The sequence below is a fragment of the Odontesthes bonariensis genome, chromosome 2, assembly GCF_027942865.1.
Source record: "Odontesthes bonariensis isolate fOdoBon6 chromosome 2, fOdoBon6.hap1, whole genome shotgun sequence".
In the NCBI taxonomy this organism is placed as follows: Eukaryota; Metazoa; Chordata; class Actinopteri; order Atheriniformes; family Atherinopsidae; genus Odontesthes; species Odontesthes bonariensis.
In genome coordinates this window covers 31,841,578-31,864,020 of record NC_134507.1, presented here as the reverse complement: position 1 = coordinate 31,864,020, position 22,443 = coordinate 31,841,578, and the positions used below count along the sequence as shown (strand labels likewise).

Below are 22,443 nucleotides of genomic sequence, written 5' to 3'. Positions count from 1 at the left end.
TCATTAAACTCCTGACTCGGGTCTGAAGTCATTAAACTCCTGACTCGGGTCTGAAGTCATTGGACTCGAACCGAAGTCATTGGACTAGAGTCGAAGTCAGTGGACTGGAGTCGAAGTCAGTGGACTTGAACCGAAGTCATTGGACTGTAGTCGAAGTCATTGGACTGGAGTCGAAGTCATTGGACTGGAGTCGAAGTCATTGGACTGGAGTCGAAGTCATTGGACTGGAGTCGAAGTCATTGGACTGGAGTTGAAGTCATTAAATTCATGACTTGAGTCGAAGTCATTAAACTCGTGACTTGGGTCTGAAGTCATTAATCTCCCGACTCGGGTCTGAAGTCATTAAACTCACGACTTGAGTCGAAGTCATTGGACTTGAGTCGAAGTCATTGGACTTCAGTCGAAGTCATTGGACTCAAGTGGAAGTCATTGGACTCGAACCGAAGTCATTGGACTCGAACCAAAGTCATTGGACTGGAGTCGAAGTCATTGGACTCGAACCGAAGTCATTAGACTCGAGTCAAAGTCATTGGACTCGAGTGGAAGTCATTGGACTCGAACCGAAGTCATTAGACTCGAGTCGAAGTCATTGGACTCGAGTGGAAGTCATTGGACTCGAGTCGAAGTCATTGGACTCGAGTCGAAGTCATTGGACTCGAGTCGAAGTCATTGGACTCGAGTCGAAGTCGTTAGACTCGAGTCAAAGTCATTGGACTTGAGTCGAAGTCATTAAACTCGTGACTTGGGTCTGAAGTCATTAATCTCACGACTCGAGTCGAAGTCATTAAACTCACGACTCGGGTCTGAAGTCATTAAACTCACGACCCGGGTCTGAAGTCATTAAACTCATGACTCGAGTCGAAGTCATTAAACTCATGACTCGGGTCTGAAGTCATTAAACTCATGACTCGAGTCGAAGTCATTAAACTCATGACTCGGGTCTGAAGTCATTAAACTTGCGACTTGAGTCGAAGTCATTGGACTCGAGTCGAAGTCATTGGACTCGAGTCGAAGTCATTGGACTCGAGTCTAAGTCATTGGACTCGAGTCGAAGTCATTGGACTCAAGTGGAAGTCATTGGACTCGAACCGAAGTCATTGGACTCGAGTGGAAGTCATTGGACTCGAACCGAAGTCATTGGACTTGAGTCGAAGTCATTGGACTCGAGTCAAAGTCATTGGACTGGAGTCGAAGTCATTAAACTCACGACTCGGGTCTGAAGTCATTAAACTCACGACTCGGGTCTGAAGTCATTAAACTCATGACTCGGGTCTAAAGTCATTAAACTCATGACTCGGGTCTGAAGTCATTAAACTCGCGACTTGAGTCGAAGTCATTGGACTTGAGTCGAAGTCATTGGACTCGAGTCGAAGTCATTGGACTGGAGTCGAAGTCATTAAACTCACGACTCGAGTCGAAGTCATTAAACTCACGACTCGAGTCGAAGTCATTAAACTCATGACTCGAGTCGAAGTCATTAAACTCATGACTCGGGTCTGAAGTCATTAAACTCATGACTCGGGTCTGAAGTCATTAAACTCATGACTCGGGTCTGAAGTCATTAAACTCATGACTCGAGTTGAAGTCATTAAACTCATGACTCGGGTCTGAAGTCATTAAACTCGCGACTTGAGTCGAAGTCATTGGACTTGAGTCGAAGTCATTGGACTCGAGTCGAAGTCATTGGACTGGAGTCGAAGTCATTAAACTCACGACTCGAGTCGAAGTCATTAAACTCACGACTCGAGTCGAAGTCATTAAACTCACGACTCGAGTCGAAGTCATTAAACTCATGACTCGGGTCTGAAGTCATTAAACTCATGACTCGGGTCTGAAGTCATTAAACTCATGACTCGGGTCTGAAGTCATTAAACTCATGACTCGAGTTGAAGTCATTAAACTCATGACTCGGGTCTGAAGTCATTAAACTCATGACTCGGGTCTGAAGTCTTTAAACTCATGACTCGGGTCTGAAGTCTTTAAACTCATGACTCGAGTCGAAGTCATTAAACTCATGACTCGGGTCTGAAGTCATTAAACTCATGACTCGAGTCGAAGTCATTAAACTCATGACTCGAGTCGAAGTCATTAAACTCATGACTCGGGTCTGAAGTCATTAAACTCGTGACTCGGGTCTGAAGTCATTAAACTCACGACTTGAGTCGAAGTCATTGGACTCGAGTGGAAGTCATTGGACTCGAGTGGAAGTCATTGGACTCGAGTGGAAGTCATTGGACTCGAACCGAAGTCATTGGACTCGAGTCGAAGTCATTGGACTCGAGTCGAAGTCATTGGACTGGAGTCGAAGTCATTGGACTCGAACCAAAGTCACTGGACTGGAGTCGACGTCATTGGACTCGAACCGAAGTCATTAGACTGGAGTCGAAGTCATTGGACTGGAGTCGAAGTCATTGGACTGGAGTCGAAGTCATTGGACTCGAACCGAAGTCATTGGAGTCGAGTTGAAGTCATTAAACTCGTGACTTGGGTCTGAAGTCATTGGACTCGAGTCTGAACTCATTGGAATCGAGCCCACTCCCCCACCTTCTCCCACTCTGCCGACTCAGGGAAACTCGTCTATTCCGTTTTTTTTTTTCTCTGAAAATCCGATTGGCTCCCTAGTCTCATGGAAAACGCTTTTCTTCCCAGATCTCCTGCTCCGGTAACCCTTCCCCCCTCCTTGATGAAACAGATTAATGGTGGCTTTTATAACGCGTAACACAGGGAGGTTTAAACCCGTCTCCTGTGATGAGATTACCCCCCTCCCCCACACTCTCCTTCTACCCTGTCCTTTGTCCTCTGGTCTGAATGGATGTGAATGGACGACATGAGAGACGGCAGAGACAGACGTGATCTTTAATCTGCGCTTTGAGGGAGGTGGTGAAGGTGTGGGGCTGAGGGGGTTATCCTCCCGTTACTGTGGCTCACCATTGGGCACCAAGTTTCAGGCTCCTAAATGGATTGTCCCATGTAATTAGTGTATTAAAGACTGCAGTTGTGTGTCCCCGTTTGACCTGCTCTGGGAGGACGTGAGTTGTTGTGGCAACTTCAGGAGTCCCCTTAACACCAGTTATTCAGTTTAAAGGACCTGAGAGAAGGGTTTGTGTGTGTTTGGGTGCATTTGGGCTTCTTCTCGATCGTCCCCATCAGGGTTTTAGAGTTTTTTCAGCTTAATGGAGGAACAGAACAGAAACAGCAGAGAGTAAATGATTTGCATACGTCCCTGCACAAGAGCCTTTACCACCACAGCTGGATGTTTCACATTATGATACAATGACCCAATATTGGCGCGTTTCCACTATGCAGCCTGGTACGGGTCGGTTCAGAACGGTTCGCTTATTTCAGTGTTTCCACTACCACCAAAGCGTACCGGTCCCATGGAACCCGTTACCATGTGTGTAACCCTTCTGCTTGGGGGACCGGTTCCAGGCTCTGCTCTCCGTTGTTAGTGAGGAGGCTGTGCAGCCGGAGCTCGATGGCGCTGTGCCAAACCAAAAAGTTTTCCAGCTGATTGCCGCAGAAATGTCAGAGAGTGGTTTCAACCAGACCGCGAGCCAGTGTGGCATTAAGCTGAAGAAGCTTGGAGGTGGTTCCCAAGTATGGATGTAATTTGTTATTAGCTGTTATTTGCTATTTATGCTTCGGCACGCACTCCGCCCACCCCATGAGGGTTCCCTTTGTACAGTGGGAATGCAAGCTGACCCCAAAGAGACCCGACCCGTACCGTACCGTCCTGAACTGACCCGACCCGACCCGGACTGCATAGTGGAAACGAGGCTTTAGGGGGTCTCGTTTATTTCTGAAGCAGGTTAAAAATAACTGTTAATGGTCAAGCTCAACGTTAAAAATTAAGCTAATTTTCCTCAATGCGTTGGTGATTTCACAAGTGATTTGACTAAAGGCCTCGGTATGCTTCTCTGTCGCTATCCGTCAATCCGACTCCGTGGTCACGCAGAGGCTATTAAACCTTTGGAAGTTCTCCGTTGGGATGTCGGATACTGTTACGGCCACCAAGGCACAACATATTTGGAGGACACGAGACCAGATTGAGGGTTCCAAAAAATATATATTTTATTGTTAAACTCTCTGGAACTTTAGTTCTTGGTTCAGCTGCTTTTGATTTTCTGTGAAGAAAAAGAGAGTTAACTTCCCTCAGTTTTCCCGTGTCCCAAAAAAGAAAGAAGGAGAAGCACAACCCCAAAAGTATTAACAGAAAGTTGGACCTGGTGAGCCGATCAAACAGAACAAAACGGTACAGCAGGGGGCCAACCCTATACAGGGCCGTCGAAGCCCCTACTAGTACCGGACTAAAGCAAAAAAGAACCTAATGCAAAAGAAAGAACGAAACCAGGACAACCGGTCCCACCAGGCCAAAATCATAACGAGAAAACAAACAAAGACTATCCAAAAATACTGCATGGCAGGCTGGAGACGTCAGCTGCGGCCTACAGCGACTGGACGAGCGTGCACCGCGTCACAACGCGTTCCCATTGGTGATGGAGCGAGAGGAAGCGAGTGGAACGGTGGAAGTCAGTTCCCTAACATGTCGAAACCCAGCCTATTTATAGGTGTACCAACAGCGCCACAAATTAACGTAATCAAATTAATTACCAAAATAATTACCAATGTGCCCAAAGCATATAACAGATACCCAAGGCAGTTCACCTCCCGATCAGTAGGTGTCGCTACGCTATACGACCCAATCTGGCGACGTCTATGGTGAAAGTGGTTGATTGATTGTTCACCTTCCGGCTCCGTTCCACTCCTCGCAGTGAACGATGGCGACCGAGAGAGAAAGACTGTTGTTGGAGTTGGAGCTTGTTGAAATTGAAATGCAAATAAGTTTGACCAAATGTTGACCGGCACACAGTAAACTCTTTCAGAAATGGCGGTGTTGTTGCTCTGAGAGGAAGGAGCTAAACCGGAAAAGTCATTCCAGAAATGACGTTGTTAGCCGACCAATCACAACCCTTGCCGTCTGCGCGAGTCTCCGCCTCCTCAACGGATAGATAGGAATGTTGGCCGACGCACGCAAGAGCCGGAGAGTGTCTCCGGGAGGGTCTCCGTGGCCTTTCCGGGACGACTGTAAATCGGGCTTTACTGCAGTTTGCATCTTAAACAGTAGGGGGCGGCGCTAAATTAAAACATTTTAATCGTTGCAAGACGATGACGACGTCAATGCGCGACACCGAAGCTTGTAGAGTGTTAATCCAACATGGCAGCGGATACAACGTTACCGTTCGATGCAGCCTTAGAAAGTGTTTTAAGTAGCTTAGAACGCAAGTTTACTTTTAAAAAAGAGCAAAGTTTGGTGTTGAAAGATTTCATTGCCAAGAAGGATGTATTTGCTCGTCGAATTTCTGTCGCTCGACATACGTCATCTGGTATAAGTGATACAATTGGCTATGAATCGCGTGTAAAGCAGCATGGGAAAAACCAGACGCCATTTGATAGACATTCGTAGCGCCCAATAAACGGCTCTAGGCATTCGTAAACCACGCCTCAAATACGAGAAAATGCACACCTAGTTCCCAGACCACCATCTCATCGAGATGTGGACGTGTCAGCCAGGCTACTATTTTTGGGCAATCCCAGAATATGAGTGGAGTCACCCACTGCTCCACACTCCCTCCAACATAAATCAGTTGTATTGCTGTATTTCGAGTGTAAAAGTAAAGCATTTTCACTTTCCAGTCGAATTCCCTCCATGTTGGACTACTAGTTAGTTTAAGTCCCTCTTTAAATGTTTCCTCACACTCTTCTTCTGATATTATGACATTCGCTTCCAGTTCCCATTTTCCTTTGATATCCAAGTTGTTATCATTGCAATTTGTAGAAAAAAATCCTATTTTAAACAGAGGAGGTGGGATCAGGTCTGCTCCTCAGCTGCTTTCACAGATATTCACACCTCGGATCCTGTGACCAAAACACGCTATTTCAGACAACTCGCAGGTGAGACCGGCATGCTGGTCAGGTGACCTTAACAACCCGCCAAAGTGTGAACGGCCCCGATACTGCTGAGAAGGTGATACTCTGCACCAACAAGTGTAGGACAGAGGAATCCTTTCAGATGAGAGAAGAAACATCCTCAAGAACCAAGAAGAAGAAGAAGAAAAAGTCCAGTTGGCCCAATTCAGACTCTAAGGCTTTGTTCAAAACCACATACTACATACTACATACTACATACTCATCGATCAGACAGTATGCAGAGTGTTTACCCACAATGCATTTCGCTCCTACCCGAGCCAAAATCAGCCGGCCTGAAGCTGATTTCACTTAAGCTCTAAACTCTGTAAACTTTAGCAACATTTGAAACATTTTCAGTCGAGAAAGTAGTCGTTTAGATCCCCAACATGTTGAAAATCGGACAAAATACCGGCTATTTACAATTTTGTTCCCACGAATTCGGCGCTACTAAAGCTAGTGAGCAACGCACTTCCGGTTATTTTCACAAAATAAAATTCCCGTTGCCTTTTATCATAGGGAAAGCCATTACGATACAATTGGTGCTTTTGTTTTGAAAACAGGAAGTGAACCTACCCTCGTTGTAGCTAGCTTGAAACTGCCGTTTTGACAGGAAATGACGATCTGCGACGTCACGTTACGTTGCATCTTGGGTAGTTTGAGTATGAGTAGTAACCTCATGATGCATACCCAACATTTTGGAGAATCTAGTATGCATCCGGGAACTTCTCGCTTACTCAAACTCGCATACTAACTCAAAAAGTTAGTAGAAGTAGTAGGAGAAATAGGTGGTTTTGAACACAGCCAAACTCATTGATCAGACAGTATGCAGAGCGTTTACCCACAATGCATTTCGCTCCTGCCCGAGCCAAAATCAGCCGACCTGAAGCTGATTTCGCTTAAGCTCTAAACTCTGTAAACTTTAGCAACATTTGAAACATTTTCAGGTGAGAAAGTAGTCGTTTAGATCCCCAACTTGTTAAAAATCTGACAAAATACCGGCTATTTACAATTTTATTCCGACATGATCCGTCAGAAGCATTCACAACAGCCTTAAAATACCTTAAAATCAGCCTCAAAGCTTCCGGGGACCCAGTGAAGGGATGAAAGTACGGCAGTTTTTCCAGGATCCTTCTGAAAGTGAGGATCTGTGAGCAGGAGTTAACAGGTCCAGCTGTGATGGCTGTCACTCATCTCACAGATGTTTCTGACACATTCTCACTCTGACTTTTTGTGTCTTTTCTGCAGAGGTCGCCTGCTGGTCGGGACGTTCATTGCGCTCTTCTTCAACCTTTTGACCTTACTGTCCGTCAGGAACAAGCCGTTCGCCTACGTCTCAGAAGGTACATTCAGCTCCTACAGGTTGTTTAAGAAACGGGCTGGTAACGCACGCCATCGCTAAGAAACAGCAAGCCATCGCTGAGAAGCAGCACGTTTTATGTCTTCTTCTGTTTTGGGGCATTATTGAAGTAAAACGGACCTGAGTCCTGAAAGGTGGCATCTGTGGTTATTCCCTGGAGAAGTCCATAAGTTGTAAACCCAAACAGCTGAATAAATGGGTCTAAAGCATTCAGGTGAGTCCATGTTAGGCGTGTTGAGCCTTCAGGTGAGTCCATGTTAGGCGTGTTGAGCGTTCAGGTGAGTCCATGTTATGCGTGTTCAGATGAGTTCATGTTAGGCGTGTTGAGCGTTCAGGTGAGTCCATGTTAGGCGTGTTCAGGTGAGTTCATGTTAGGCGTGTTGAGCGTTCAGGTGAGTCCATGTTAGGCGTGTTCAGGTGAGTTCATGTTAGGCGTGTTGAGCGTTCAGGTGAGTCCATGTTAGGCGTGTTCAGGTGAGTCCATGTTATGCGTGTTCAGGTGAGTTCATGTTAGGCGTGTTGAGCGTTCAGGTGAGTTCATGTTAGGCGTGTTGAGCGTTCAGGTGAGTCCATGTTAGGCGTGTTCAGGTGAGTTCATGTTATGCGTGTTGAGCGTTCAGTTGAGTCCATGTTAGGCTTGTTGAGCGTTCAGGTGAGTCCATGTTAGGCGTGTTCAGGTGATTCCATGTTATGCGTGTTCAGGTGAGTTCATGTTAGGCGTGTTGAGCGTTCAGGTGAGTCCATGTTAGGCGTGTTCAGGTGAGTTCATGTTAGGCGTGTTGAACGTTCAGGTGAGTTCATGTTAGGCGTGTTGAGCGTTCAGGTGAGTCCATGTTAGGCTTGTTGAACGTTCAGGTGAGTTCATGTTAGGCGTGTTGAGCGTTCAGTTGAGTCCATGTTAGGCTTGTTGAACGTTCAGGTGAGTTCATGTTAGGCGTGTTGAGCGCTCAGGTGAGTTCATGTTAGGCGTGTTCAGGTGAGTTCATGTTAGGGATGTTCAGGTGAGTTCATGTTAGGCGTGTTGAACGTTCAGGTGAGTTCATGTTAGGCGTGTTGAGCGTTCAGTTGAGTCCATGTTAGGCTTGTTGAACGTTCAGGTGAGTTCATGTTAGGCGTGTTGAGCGCTCAGATGAGTTCTTGTTAGGCTTGTTGAGCGTTCAGGTGAGTCCATGTTAGGTATGTTGAGCATTCAGGTGAGTCCATGTTAGGTATGTTGAGCGTTCAGGTGAGTCCATGTTAGGTATGTTGAGCGTTCAGGTGAGTCCATGTTAGGCTTGTTGAGCGTTCAGGTGAGTCCATGTTAGTTATGTTGAGCGTTCAGGTGAGTTCATGTTAGGTATGTTGAGCGTTCAGGTGAGTCCATGTTAGGCTTGTTGAGCGTTCAGGTGAGTCCATGTTAGATATGTTGAGCGTTCAGGTGAGTCCATGTTAGATATGTTGAGCGTTCAGGTGAGTCCATGTTAGATATGTTGAGCGTTCAGGTGAGTCCATGTTAGATATGTTGAGCGTTCAGGTGAGTCCATGTTAGTTATGTTGAGCGTTCAGGTGAGTTCATGTTAGGTATGTTGAGCGTTCAGGTGAGTCCATGTTAGGCTTGTTGAGCGTTCAGGTGAGTCCATGTTAGATATGTTGAGCGTTCAGGTGAGTCCATGTTAGGTATGTTGAGCGTTCAGGTGAGTCCATGTTAGGCTTGTTGAGCGTTCAGGTGAGTCCATGTTAGGCTTGTTGAGCGTTCAGGTGAGTCCATGTTAGGCGTGTTCAGGTGAGTTCATGTTAGGCGTGTTCAGGTGAGTCCATGTTAGGCTTGTTGAGCGTTCAGGTGAGTCCATGTTAGGTATGTTGAGCATTCAGGTGAGTCCATGTTAGGTATGTTGAGCGTTCAGGTGAGTCCATGTTAGGTATGTTGAGCGTTCAGGTGAGTCCATGTTAGGCTTGTTGAGCGTTCAGGTGAGTCCATGTTAGTTATGTTGAGCGTTCAGGTGAGTTCATGTTAGGTATGTTGAGCGTTCAGGTGAGTCCATGTTAGGCTTGTTGAGCGTTCAGGTGAGTCCATGTTAGATATGTTGAGCGTTCAGGTGAGTCCATGTTAGATATGTTGAGCGTTCAGGTGAGTCCATGTTAGGCTTGTTGAGCGTTCAGGTGAGTCCATGTTAGGCTTGTTGAGCGTTCAGGTGAGTCCATGTTAGATATGTTGAGCGTTCAGGTGAGTTCATGTTAGGTATGTTGAGCGTTCAGGTGAGTCCATGTTAGGCTTGTTGAGCGTTCAGGTGAGTCCATGTTAGGCTTGTTGAGCGTTCAGGTGAGTCCATGTTAGATATGTTGAGCGTTCAGGTGAGTCCATGTTAGATATGTTGAGCGTTCAGGTGAGTCCATGTTAGGCTTGTTGAGCGTTCAGGTGAGTCCATGTTAGGCTTGTTGAGCGTTCAGGTGAGTCCATGTTAGATATGTTGAGCGTTCAGGTGAGTTCATGTTAGGTATGTTGAGCGTTCAGGTGAGTCCATGTTAGGCTTGTTGAGCGTTCAGGTGAGTCCATGTTAGGCGTGTTCAGGTGAGTTCATGTTAGGCGTGTTCAGGTGAGTCCATGTTAGGCTTGTTGAGCGTTCAGGTGAGTCCATGTTAGGTATGTTGAGCGTTCAGGTGAGTTCATGTTAGTAATGGTTAGCGTTCAGGTGAGTCCATGTTAGGTATGTTGAGCGTTCAGGTGAGTCCATGTTAGATATGTTGAGCGTTCAGGTGAGTTCATGTTAGGTATGTTGAGCGTTCAGGTGAGTCCATGTTAGGCTTGTTGAGCGTTCAGGTGAGTCCATGTTAGGCTTGTTGAGCGTTCAGGTGAGTCCATGTTAGGCGTGTTCAGGTGAGTTCATGTTAGGCGTGTTCAGGTGAGTCCATGTTAGGCTTGTTGAGCGTTCAGGTGAGTCCATGGTAGGTATGTTGAGCGTTCAGGTGAGTCCATGTTAGGTATGTTGAGCGTTCAGGTGAGTCCATGTTAGGCTTGTTGAGCGTTCAGGTGAGTCCATGTTAGGTATGTTGAGCGTTCAGGTGAGTCCATGTTAGGCTTGTTGAGCGTTCAGGTGAGTCCATGTTAGGCGTGTTCAGGTGAGTTCATGTTAGGCGTGTTCAGGTGAGTTCATGTTAGGCGTGTTCAGGTGAGTCCATGTTAGGCTTGTTGAGCGTTCAGGTGAGTCCATGTTAGGCGTGTTCAGGTGAGTTCATGTTAGGCGTGTTCAGGTGAGTTCATGTTAGGGATGTTCAGGTGAGTTCATGTTAGGCGTGTTGAACGTTCAGGTAAGTCCATGTTAGGCGTGTTCAGGTGAGTTCATGTTAGGCGTGTTGAACGTTCAGGTGAGTCCATGTTAGGCGTGTTCAGGTGAGTTCATGTTAGGCGTGTTCAGGTGAGTTCATGTTAGGCATGTTCAGGTGAGTTCATGTTAGGCGTGTTGAACGTTCAGGTAAGTCCATGTTAGGCGTGTTGAGCGTTCAGGCGTGGCAGAAACCCAGATGATCCAGTCAAACGTTGAGTCTAAAATAAAAACGGTTTAAAATCAGTTGGTAGCCGTGCGAAACCTTTAGCTTTTGATTGACACCTCACCTGAACCAATAAGAGCTTCCCAGTGTGGTCAGCAGGTTACAGGACCCTCCCACTTTAAATGCATCTCACTAGCCCCTTTCACACTGCCGAATAACCCGCGTTTAATTCGCGAATTTAGCGTGTCCGCTGTTGCGTTCACACTGCCGACCCGGGCTGCCGCGTCAACTTGACTCGCCTTTCGACCCGCGTCGGACCCTAGTCTTTTTGCCGAGCCGAGTTTGGTGTGAACGCAATCGACGCGGGTCGGAGGTGGGCGTGACGTGAGGATTTTAAAAGACAGAATGGACAGCTGATTCAGAACAACAGCGACAGGTGAGGACAAGTTTTACTCTGTTTTAGCCTACATCAAGTTCGAGACATTTTTGAAAATGGCCAACTGGGGAGACAAGGAGGTCCCCGAGCTCCTCAGTCTCCGAGCAGAGGACGTTATTTACCGCCACATGTCGGGGACGGTGAAGGATGGACCTCTGCTGGAAGGGCTGGCAAGAAAGATGGGAGAGCGCGGTTTCCCACGCAGCAAGACGCACCATAAAGTAACATCTCCATGAACTGCATATACAATTGCAAAAATGAGTTCTCAAGGTGTCCTGCCATCGTTTGTTTGAAAAATTTGATGCGGACAGGTGTATTTAACCCTACCTCCGACGCATGGCTTGTGCCTATGTCATTGTACACGCCCAGCATTTTATGTGTTTCGTGTGACGCTCTGCCACTAGGCAACGCCCCCTGAACTCTGCTTCAGGCGACACGGATCACCTGAACACGCCAAGCGTTCACATTGCTCGACGCGGGTCGAAGGTGCAATTTGGACCCGCCAAGGTAGCGGGTCGCAGTGTGAAAGGGGCTACTGATTACTGATGCATCAGATTCACATTTAAACTCTTAAAACTCGTCATTTTCCTACTATTTGAGCCCCAAACCAGGGAAATTACACCTTTAACTTCAAAATCTCATGTTTTATTCTTTCTTGTTTCTGGTTCCATTCTCCCTTTTGTTTTCTCCCCTCCATCCCTCCTTTGTTTTTCCTCCCCCCTTCTCCCGTCCACTTCTCCCCTTCTCTCCATCCCTCCCTTGTTTGTCCTCCCCCCTTCTCCACTTCTGTCCTCCCCTCCCCTCCTCACTGACTCACTTTCAGTATGAACAACCCACTGATGAATAACGTCAGTGTGTTCCAGCGTGTGCACGTGTGTGCGTGCACGTGTGTGTCAGCTGTCTGCTCTTGCGTTCACGACAGTCTCAACACCACTTAACATCTGACATTTTGGAGAGAGGGAAGAACTCCACACTGAAGCGCACACACCCGTGCACGGGCACGTGCACGAGCACAGGCACTCTAACGCTGCTGGAACACACATACCCGTGCACACACCCGTGCACATGCACGTGCACTCTAACTCTGCTGGAACACACAAAGCTCCCCCTGAAGCTCACACGCAGCCTCTGAGAGTGCGTTATGTAACCGTGTTCCAGACGGGGATAATGTGGCGTGCTGGGGCCGCTCGCACGCTGTCACACCCTGACGCCGCACGCTGCCTCCGATGCACGGATCATAAATAAGTCACTCCATTAAAATGTTTGTTTGGACTGACTCGCCCTGCTAGCAAAACAAACAAAGCACCCACACACTGAGGGCTGAGCGGGATGGGAAGCGAAGGTCCTCTGACCCGGCGCAGAGCCTTCGGGCCCCGCGGCGTCGTCGCACATTAAAGGTGGGACGGCCCAGCCGAGCGAGAGAGCTTATCTTTATTTAAAGAGGAGTGGGCGGCGTTCTTATCCTCCAGGAGCCGACCTCTCCTTCAGAGACACTTCAGCCAGGTCCACACGAGGAGGCAAATAAAAGGAGAATGAAGCAACAGATCAGAGCGATCGTACGGAGATGGAGGAAGCAGCTGGGTCTTAATGTTTCATGCAGCGCTGAACTAGAAGCATTTTTTCTGTTCTCATCTCCATCTGCAAGTTACTTAAGAAATGTCCTCCACAAGCACACGACTGCCAAAGAAAAGCAGCTTCATGAGCAAATAAACCTCAAAGTTGATCATCGGGCAAAACCTTCCCTGTTTTCTGGTTCTATTGAAATTTATTTCACATTCAGCAAAATGTCTCAAAGCTCCTTCGTTTGTTTTTGGATCAGGAAACAGCTTAAAACATGGACATAAACCCAGAATCTGAGTCAGAACCAGAGTTAGTTCAGTTCTGTGCAGCTTTAAAGGTGAATATCTGCTCTGAGCTCCTTTCTCCTCCAACACAGCCTGAACCCTCTCAGACCAGCTTTCTGTCCTTTCTTTAAGGAGTCTTCAGGAATAGTTCTCCAGGCTTCTTGAAGGACATCCCAAAGCTCTTCTTTGGATGTGGGCTGCCTTTTGTTCCGTTCTCTGCCAACATGATCCCACACTGCTTCAGTAATGTTGAGCTCTGAGCTCTGGGGAGGATTCATCAGAACCAGTAGTCTGGTCAGCAGGTGTTGGTTTGGGCTAAATGTTGGCCAACTGGAAACTGGAGAAAAATGAGGACCGGTTCAGGAATTATTTGGTTAAGTTCAGGAATTATTCGGTTAAGTTCAGGAATTCTTTGGTTAAGTTCAGGAATTCTTTGGTTGAGTTCAGGAATTCTTTGAGTTCAGGAATTATTTGGTTAAGTTCAGGAATTCTTTGAGTTCAGGAATTATTTGGTTAAGTTCAGGAATTCTTTGGTTGAGTTAAGGAATTCTTTGGTTGAGTTCAGGAATTCTTTGGTTAAGTTCACTGTTTAGTAGCAGAAACAGCTGATTTCTGCCCTAATGCACGCCAGCTTTTAAAGAAGACCAAACCAAAATGGTTCATCCTTCAGTTCGGTGCCTTTTATTCCTCTAAAGCTCGGCTAGAAGAACTGGACTGAAGATGGGTGAATCCTCGAGCATCCCCTGAAACATCCGGAAGGAATTTAGACTTGGTTATAGGAGTTCCCTCCTATAACCCGCTTTAAGGCTGAAAACGACTTCAGAAGAAGAAAGCTGAAGTTTTCTGTTTTATTTTAAGTTACGACCTAAAAGATGACCAAAGGAACCAGTTTAACTTGAGGTTTCTTCTCTTAAAGCAGGATGTCACTGTGACACTTTCCTCTCTGTAAATGATCTGTTGTTGATGATCCGTAATGTTTATTGAATCGGTTACAAAGTCTCAGAGGAGGAAACTGAATGTAGCCATGAAGTCGATCCTTAAAGTTGTGGGCTGAGGAGGATGTTTGGTCGCTGGGATGCAGTGAGGGATTGTGAGTGATGCAATGACACTAACGGCGTCCCTCTCTCCGCAGCGGCAAGCAGCAGCTGGCTCCAGGAGCACGTGGCCGACCTGAGTCGAAGGTAAGAACACCGCCTCATCCTTCCTGTTAGTTCCTCCTCCATCAGCAGATCTGTTTACACACACTCAGCAGTGGGAAAGCTACCTGTGCTGCGGCTCAGATTGCTTCTGTTTGTCCAGGTGTGTGTTTATAGTGGCACATATGGTCACCTTCTGAGGTCAGAGGTCACTCGGGCTCAGGGTCAGAGGGGGGCGGCTCATTGATCCAGCCTCTCAGAAACAGCTGTAAGCTTATTTTTTTTGTTGTTTGTCAGAGAGTACAGTGACAGGGGAGCACATTTCAGCCGCCCCTCACCCTGCTTGACCTGAGTCCTTCCTTTGGGCTTCGGGGGTCAAATATTCGAACATCTGCAGCCGTGTCTATCAGGCTGATCAATCGGTAAATCTACACCAGTCATTTCTGTTCAGGAGCAAACAAGCTTTGGCTTCTTGGATTACTTGTTTCAGGCTGTTTCACACTTTGAAGCTCTGCATGATGTAACCACATCATTATAGATTAATATATATTTATTTGGGCCGGGCGAGTTAACTCGTTATTATCGTGTTCACTTGTTTATTATTTAAGTATTTTATCGCGCATTAGCGCAGGTTTTATTATTTATTTTATTCTGTAAAAGTCTGTTGCTCACAGGCTTTTATTCTGTAAAAGTCTGTTGCTCGCAGGCTTTTATTCTGTAAAAGTCTGTTGCTCGCAGGCTTTTATTCTGTAAAAGTCTGTTGCTCGCAGGCTTTTATTTAGTAAAAGGCTGTTGCTCACAGGCTTTTATTTTGTAAAAGTCTGTTGCTCACAGGCTTTTATTATTGTAAAAGTCTGTTGCTCACAGGCTTTTATTTTGTAAAAGTCTGTTGCTCACAGGCTTTTATTATTGTAAAAGTCTGTTGCTCACAGGCTTTTATTTTGTAAAAGTCTGTTGCTCACAGGCTTTTATTATTGTAAAAGTCTGTTGCTCACAGGCTTTTATTCTGTAAAAGTCTGTTGCTCGCAGGCTTTTATTTAGTAAAAGGCTGTTGCTCACAGGCTTTTATTTTGTAAAAGGCTGTTGCTCACAGGCTTTTATTATTGTAAAAGTCTGTTGCTCACAGGCTTTTATTCTGTAAAAGTCTGTTGCTCGCAGGCTTTTATTTAGTAAAAGGCTGTTGCTCACAGGCTTTTATTTTGTAAAAGGTTGTTGCTCACAGGCTTTTATTATTGTAAAAGTCTGTTGCTCACAGGCTTTTATTATTGTAAAAGTCTGTTGCTCACAGGCTTTTATTTTGTAAAAGTCTCTTGCTCACAGGCTTTTATTTTGTAAAAGTCTGTTGCTCACAGGCTTTTATTATTGTAAAAGTCTGTTGCTCACAGGCTTTTATTATTGTAAAAGTCTGTTGCTCACAGAGTCGACAGAACCAAAGTCATCTGTAAACACTGCCAAGTTGAATTGTCTTCTCAGCGTAGTAGTTCCAGTCTAAAATATCACTTAAAGGCAAAACACACAACTGATAGCAGCAAGTCATTCAAGGAAACAGACAGTGGAGCGAGGCTTCTACATAAAAACTACAGAAAGATGCTGATGTTAAAAGTGTGTTTGCAAAACAAATGTTATGGCACTTTCATTCATATGGCAGCACATTTAAAATAAAACTAAATGCTAAAAGCTATACACTACTTTTGGATTCATTTTTGGATTCTGCGTACAAATGCGATTAATCGTGATTAATCAGGGAAATCATGTGATTAATTAGATTAAACATTTTAATCGTTGCCCAGCACTAATATTTATATAATTATATATATATATGATATGACTGGACTGAAAATGAGTGAAAAAGCAGAAAATGCTTCAGAAATCCTTTAAAGATTACAGAAAGTCTGGATGCTTGGAGGGAAAATATAAAGAAAATGAGGGGTTAACTAACAGAAAACATACATTTAGATTGATTACATCATTGGGCTGATTATCAGACTGATTATTAGGCTGATTATCAGGCTGATAAGGCGGAACGAGGAGCTTCCATCTGACTCCGGGCTGCCGCTCAGCGCTGACCGCTGTGATGAATATTACATCCTGCCGCCCGTCCCCTCCTCTGAAGTCAGCGGAGTACACGGTGTACGCGCTCTCTCTCCGACGCAGTCAGCAGCTCAGTCGGTGCAGGTTACCGAGGGCGACAGCCTGGAGAGTTGTGCAACAGAACTGAGCTGTGATTGGCTCAGAGCGCAGAAGTGAACAGGACGTCCCAGCCTAGTTTCCACTCTGACTGTGTGTGGAAGACAGAGCGTGTGCCTTTGTGCAGCCGTGTTGTGTGTTTCCTCAGTGTGTGCAGGACAGTGTGTGTGTTAGCGTCTGTGCTCTCCTCACTTAACCCAGGCAGATTCTGGGGGCCAACTGGGTTATATAAAGCCTGCTGCTCTGTTGGCCTCACCAGCCAGGAGCCGGAGATCTCTGTGTGTGTGTGTGTGTGTGTGTGTACGTGTAAGTTGCCGTCGGGGAGGACAGAGACACGTTTAAAAGGAAATGTGTGTTGTATGAGAGACAAAGAAATGTTTGGCAGTGATGTCCTTTTCGTCACTTCGGTTTCTACCACAGCAAACATGTCGGGATCTTCTGTCTTTTTATTTATTTTGAGGTATTTCTGGACTCGAATAAAACTCTATCATCAGAGGGTCTTCTTCTCACAGACTTCTGTTGTCTTCACTGGATTTAACTGACCATCACTCGGTGTGAGCAGCTCTGTAAAAGCATCCAGGTGTGTGCTAACGCGATGCCAAGGAGGAAAGACATCAGCAGCGATCAGCTGGGTTGGGAGTCGTGAAACTCGGAGCTAAAACTCTCCGTTATGTTCTCTTAGAATAAAACAGTCCCAGGCTCTTCCGACGCCGTCTTTTCAAAGGAAAGAAACTCGAGTGAACTAAGTTTGATTCGTCACAAAGACTTTTACTGACGTGCTGCCACTGAAGCTCATTCTGCATCCATCAGCTTATCGACTCATTTCACCATTTCTTTTGAAAGAAAATAATAATAATAATAAATTTTATTTATAATGCACTTTACATTTACAACAAAATCTCAAAGTGCTACAGTGGGATCAAAGACAAATATTAAGATCAAAAGCAGGGACAGTAAAATGCAAATAAAATACACAAATAAAAGTAGTGAGTCCTGTAAATGCAAAAAAACTAAATTAAATCAAATTAAAAAATGTATTTTATGGGAATTTATCTGCTCAGAACTTTATTATAAAATTTAAAACCCATAAAATTGGTTTTCCCTTTAACTTCCAGCTCTGGAGCTCCCTCCGGGCTTCCGTAGTTCAGGCGTTTCCTTCCCACAGGAACACAGACAACAGACTGGAACCGGTTGGGTTCTGCAGAGTCGGACCTGGAACAAACCCCAGTCCGTGGCAGAGTTTGTTCAGAGGTCGTTGTTGGGAAGGAACGTGGCTGAAGACCGCCACAAACAGCTGCCGTCACCGACAGAAGGGGGCCCGGTGGGCGGAGCTTGCAGATTAAAGACCTGTTGGAGAAGCCGGGTTTATCCACAGGAGTTCAGATAAAAGCTCGGCTTTACGCTCAGACAAACCCATCTTCACAGAGCTCCTCCTCCCCAGAGGAGCCTGAACTACGAAGCCGGGTCCGAGTCTTGGTGAGCATCCCTGGGAAAGCTGTTTCAGAACCATAAAGGTGGTGGACCTCTTGTTGGCAGATCCTGACGTGCAGTTTGAGACCTTTTAAGACCGCGGATGTGCTGATAGCCGCGGTTTGTTCTGCGTGAGATCCGAGCCACTGCCATATGACAGATGCACGTCTGCTCTCTGCCCGTTTCCTCTTCAGTTGGCGTCCCTGTGCGCCCCAGCACTTCACTTCTTTCTGTCTTTCTGTCTCTCCGGATAAAAAATGATGCATCTGTTCCGCTTCCGCTGCTCTGAGAGCGTCTCAAAGACGATGCCTTAACTATTCATGCTCCTTCAAGTTGTCTCACACGGGAGAACTGGAGCTACATACAAACGTCCCTGACATCCATCTTATATGACAGGAAATTACTTTGTTGCATCTGAAACTTAAAGATTTAACTTGTGAAGTATAAAAGTGAGAAAAGCTTCCCACATTCAAACGACTCGGTCACCTGATGCTGCTTCCATCGCTCACGTGTCCAAACCTGCTGCTGTTGTTCTGCTCAGCGGGAGATAACCAGCAGATAACCTGTAGATAACCAGCAGATAACCTGTAGATAACCTGTAGATAACCAGCAGGTAACCTGCAGATAACCAGCAGATAACCTGTAGATAACCAGCAGATACCCAGCAGATAACCTGCAGATAACCTGCAGATAACCAGTAGATAACCAGCAGATGACCTGTAGATAACCAGCAGATAACCTGCAGATAACCAGCAGATAACCAGCAGATAACCAGCAGATAACCAGCAGATAACATGTAGATAACCAGCAGATAAACTGCAGATAACCAGCAGATAACCTGTAAATAACCAGCAGATGACCTGCAGATAACCTGCAGATAACCAGCAGATAACCTGTAAATAACCAGCAGATGACCTGCAGATAACCTGCAGATAACCAGCAGATAACCTGTAGATAACGGGCAGATAGACTGCAGATAACCTGCAGATAACCTGCAGATAACCAGCAGATAACCTGTAGATAACCAGCAGATAGACTGCAGATAGACTGCAGATAACCAGCAGATAACGGGCAGATAACCAGCAGATAACCTGAAGATAACCAGCAGATAACCTGCAGATAACCTGCAGATGACCTGCAGATAACCTGCAGATAACCAGCAGATAACCTGTAGATAACCAGCAGATAACCTGTAGATAACCAGCAGATAACCAGTAGATAACCTGCAGATAACCTGTCGATAACCTGTAGATAACCAGCAGATAACCTGTAGATAACCAGCAGATAACCAGCAGATAAACTGCAGATAACCAGCAGATAACCAGCAGATAACGGGCAGATAAACTGCAGATAACCTGAAGATAACCAGCAGATAACCTGCAGATGACCTGCAGATAACCAGCAGATAACCAGCAGATAACCTGTAGATAACCAGCAGATAACCAGTAGATAACCTGCAGATAACCTGTCGATAACCAGCAGATAAACTGCAGATAACCTGTAGATAACCAGCAGATAACCTGTAGATAACCAGCAGATGACCTGCAGATAACCAGCAGATAACCTGTAGATAACGGGCAGATAACCAGCAGATAGACTGCAGATAACCAGCAGATAACCAGCAGATAACCAGCAGATAACCTGCAGATAACCTGCAGATAACCTGTAGATAACCAGCAGATGACCTGCAGATAACCAGCAGATAACCTGTAGATAACGGGCAGATAACCAGCAGATAGACTGCAGATAACCAGCAGATAACCAGCAGATAACCTGCAGATAACCTGTAGATAACCTGTAGATAACGGGCAGATAACCAGCAGATAACCTGAAGATAACCAGCAGATAACCTGCAGATAACCTGCAGATAACCAGCAGATAACCTGTAGATAACCAGCAGATAACCAGCAGATAACCAGCAGATAACCTGTAGATAACCAGCAGATAACCAGTAGATAACCTGTAGATAACCAGCAGATAAACTGCAGATAACCTGTAGATAACCTGTAGATAACCTGCAGATAACCAGCAGATAACCAGCAGATGACCTGCAGATAACCAGCAGATAACCAGCAGATAACCAGCAGATAACCTGCAGATAACCAGCAGATAACCAGCAGATAACCAGCAGATGACCTGCAGATAACCAGCAGATAACCTGCAGATAACCTGCAGATAACCAGCAGATAACCAGCAGATAACCAGCAGATGACCTGCATATAACCAGCAGATAACCTGCAGATAACCAGCAGATAACCTGCAGATAACCTGTAGATAACCTGCAGATAACCTGTAGATAACGGGCAGATAACCAGCAGATAACCAGCAGATGACCTGCAGATAACCAGCAGATAACCAGCAGATAACCAGCAGATAACCAGCAGATGACCTGTAGATAACCAGCAGATAACCTGCAGATAACCAGCAGATAACCAGCAGATAACCAGCAGATGACCTGCAGATAACCAGCAGATGACCTGCAGATGACCAGCAGATAACCTGCAGATAACCTGCAGATAACCTGTAGATAACCAGCAGATAACCAGCAGATAACCTGCAGATAACCAGCAGATAACCTGCAGATAACCTGCAGATAACCTGTGGATAACGGGCAGATAACCAGCAGATAACCTGAAGATAACCAGCAGATAACCTGCAGATAACCAGCAGATAACCTGCAGATAACCAGTAGATAACCTGTAGATAACCAGCAGATAACCAGCAGATAACCTGCAGATAACCAGCAGATAACCAGCAGATAACCAGCAGATAACCAGCAGATAACCTGGATGTGTTATAAAGCTTCAGCTTCTGGTTTAATCAGACACTCAGAAGCAGATTCACAGTGCAGCTCTGCTCAGATGAACTGAGTTTCCTGCACGTTTCCTTCAGTAAACTCCATCATTAGGTCCCAGAAGCTGAACTCTGGCCTCCGCCTGAGCCCATCTGATCGGGCTCAGTGTGGAGCCAACAGAGCGCAGCACCAAGTGTTTGTTTTAATCCTGTTTGCAGTGGGTGTGGATCAGCACACACACACACCGTCTCATGTCAAATTATATCAATGCATAAGCAGGGATTAAAGGATTGTGGATCCTCTTCTCTCTTGGTGTCTCCTGTTCTTCTTCTCTCCGTTCTTTCCTTTCACTTTCTGTCACACCCTGAGTTTCCATCAACACCCCTGCTTGTTCTAATGCTTCCACTTCAGCTATGAAGTTATTGAAGGGCACCCAGATAGCAAACGGACTCCGTAGGGTAGACTCAGGAACGGATCCGCAAAACGGACTCGGAACGGAGTCCACTTGCACACCGGAACGGATCTGGGTCGGATCCGCCCCAGACCCTATCCGGATCCACACATTAAGTGCTACATCCGGCCCGCATCCGTTTTGGATCCGTTTGTGATACGGAGGTGGACTCATTTGGTCCAGAACCTTTATTTATTATGAATTTATTAACAAAAGTAGACACAGATAAAAACTTGTTTACCAACGAGAAAATTACTCCATAAAAACCCCACCAGTTTAGCCTTATACACCAGAAAATTATTTATTGTGAAGCTGCAAAAGACCTAAAATTGGGTTATTATTCTGAGTAAATTTACAGTTTTGAGGCTACACAGTGGTGCAGTTGGTAGCACTGTTGCAGCTGTTGCAGAATCCAGCCAGGGGTCTCTCTGTATGTGGTTTGCATGTTCTCCCTGTACATGCATGGGTTCTCTCTGGGTACTTCATCTCATCTGCTATCCATTGTGCTGTACTGTTCTCCCTGCCTCCCTCATCCTCCAGTAACCTCCACCAACCTCCCTGGAGATATATGGGACAGAGTATGATCTCATCTGCTATCCATTGTGCTGTACTGTTCTCCCTGCCTCCCTCATCCTCCAGTAACCTCCACCAACCTCCCTGGAGATATATGGGACAGAGTATGATCCTTGTGATCATATGATTGGTTGGATACAATCCATTAAGTGGAATTGAGTTCACTTAAGAGCTGGCACAAACACCAGATTGACCAACACATCACTACAAGTGGCTAATAAGATAATAGACACAAAAAACCATGAAAAAATGTGATGGAAATTCTTACATTTATTTATGAATACTCACATACTCATTTAAATGAAAAAGAATAAATAAACAAGAACTGGCCTAACATGTGATATGCTGTGCTTAGACATGGTCAGCAGGGTGAACCTCGTGTGTACTGCGTCTCCTTGGGGTTCCCCTATCTGCTGCCAAGTTGAACCACCGGATGGCATGCTTGCAGAAATCATGTTCAGTGGAAGCACGAGCGACAGGATTTTTTCTGACAGAATCTGCAATCACATAATGAGATTTTCAATTAAGTTATCATCATCCGCTATCATAATCACAATTTGTAATGTGACATAGTGCTGGGCGGTATACCGGTTCACACCGAATACCGGTTTATAATTTCGTTATGATATGAATTTTTAATATACCGCCATACCGGTGTATTTGATTACACAACGGGGGGAACGCTGCGTCGCGCGACATTGTTTGAGACAGGACCCTTTTCAGTGTTGCGCTTCTAAACACGCATGTTTACTGTCTATGGATG

At 45.8% G+C, this 22,443-nt stretch overlaps 1 protein-coding gene across 1 annotated transcript in view; it reads left to right on the top strand.

The window, feature by feature from the left end:
• The window catches only part of slc30a6 (solute carrier family 30 member 6), a 109,074-nt gene that overhangs the window by 62,158 nt on the left and 24,473 nt on the right, over positions 1–22,443 (top strand). The window contains exons 9-10 of the mRNA XM_075481407.1: positions 7,213–7,307; positions 14,202–14,250. Coding sequence (XP_075337522.1) covers positions 7,213–7,307; positions 14,202–14,250 — 144 coding nt within the window. The remainder of the gene's footprint in view (positions 1–7,212; positions 7,308–14,201; positions 14,251–22,443) is intronic.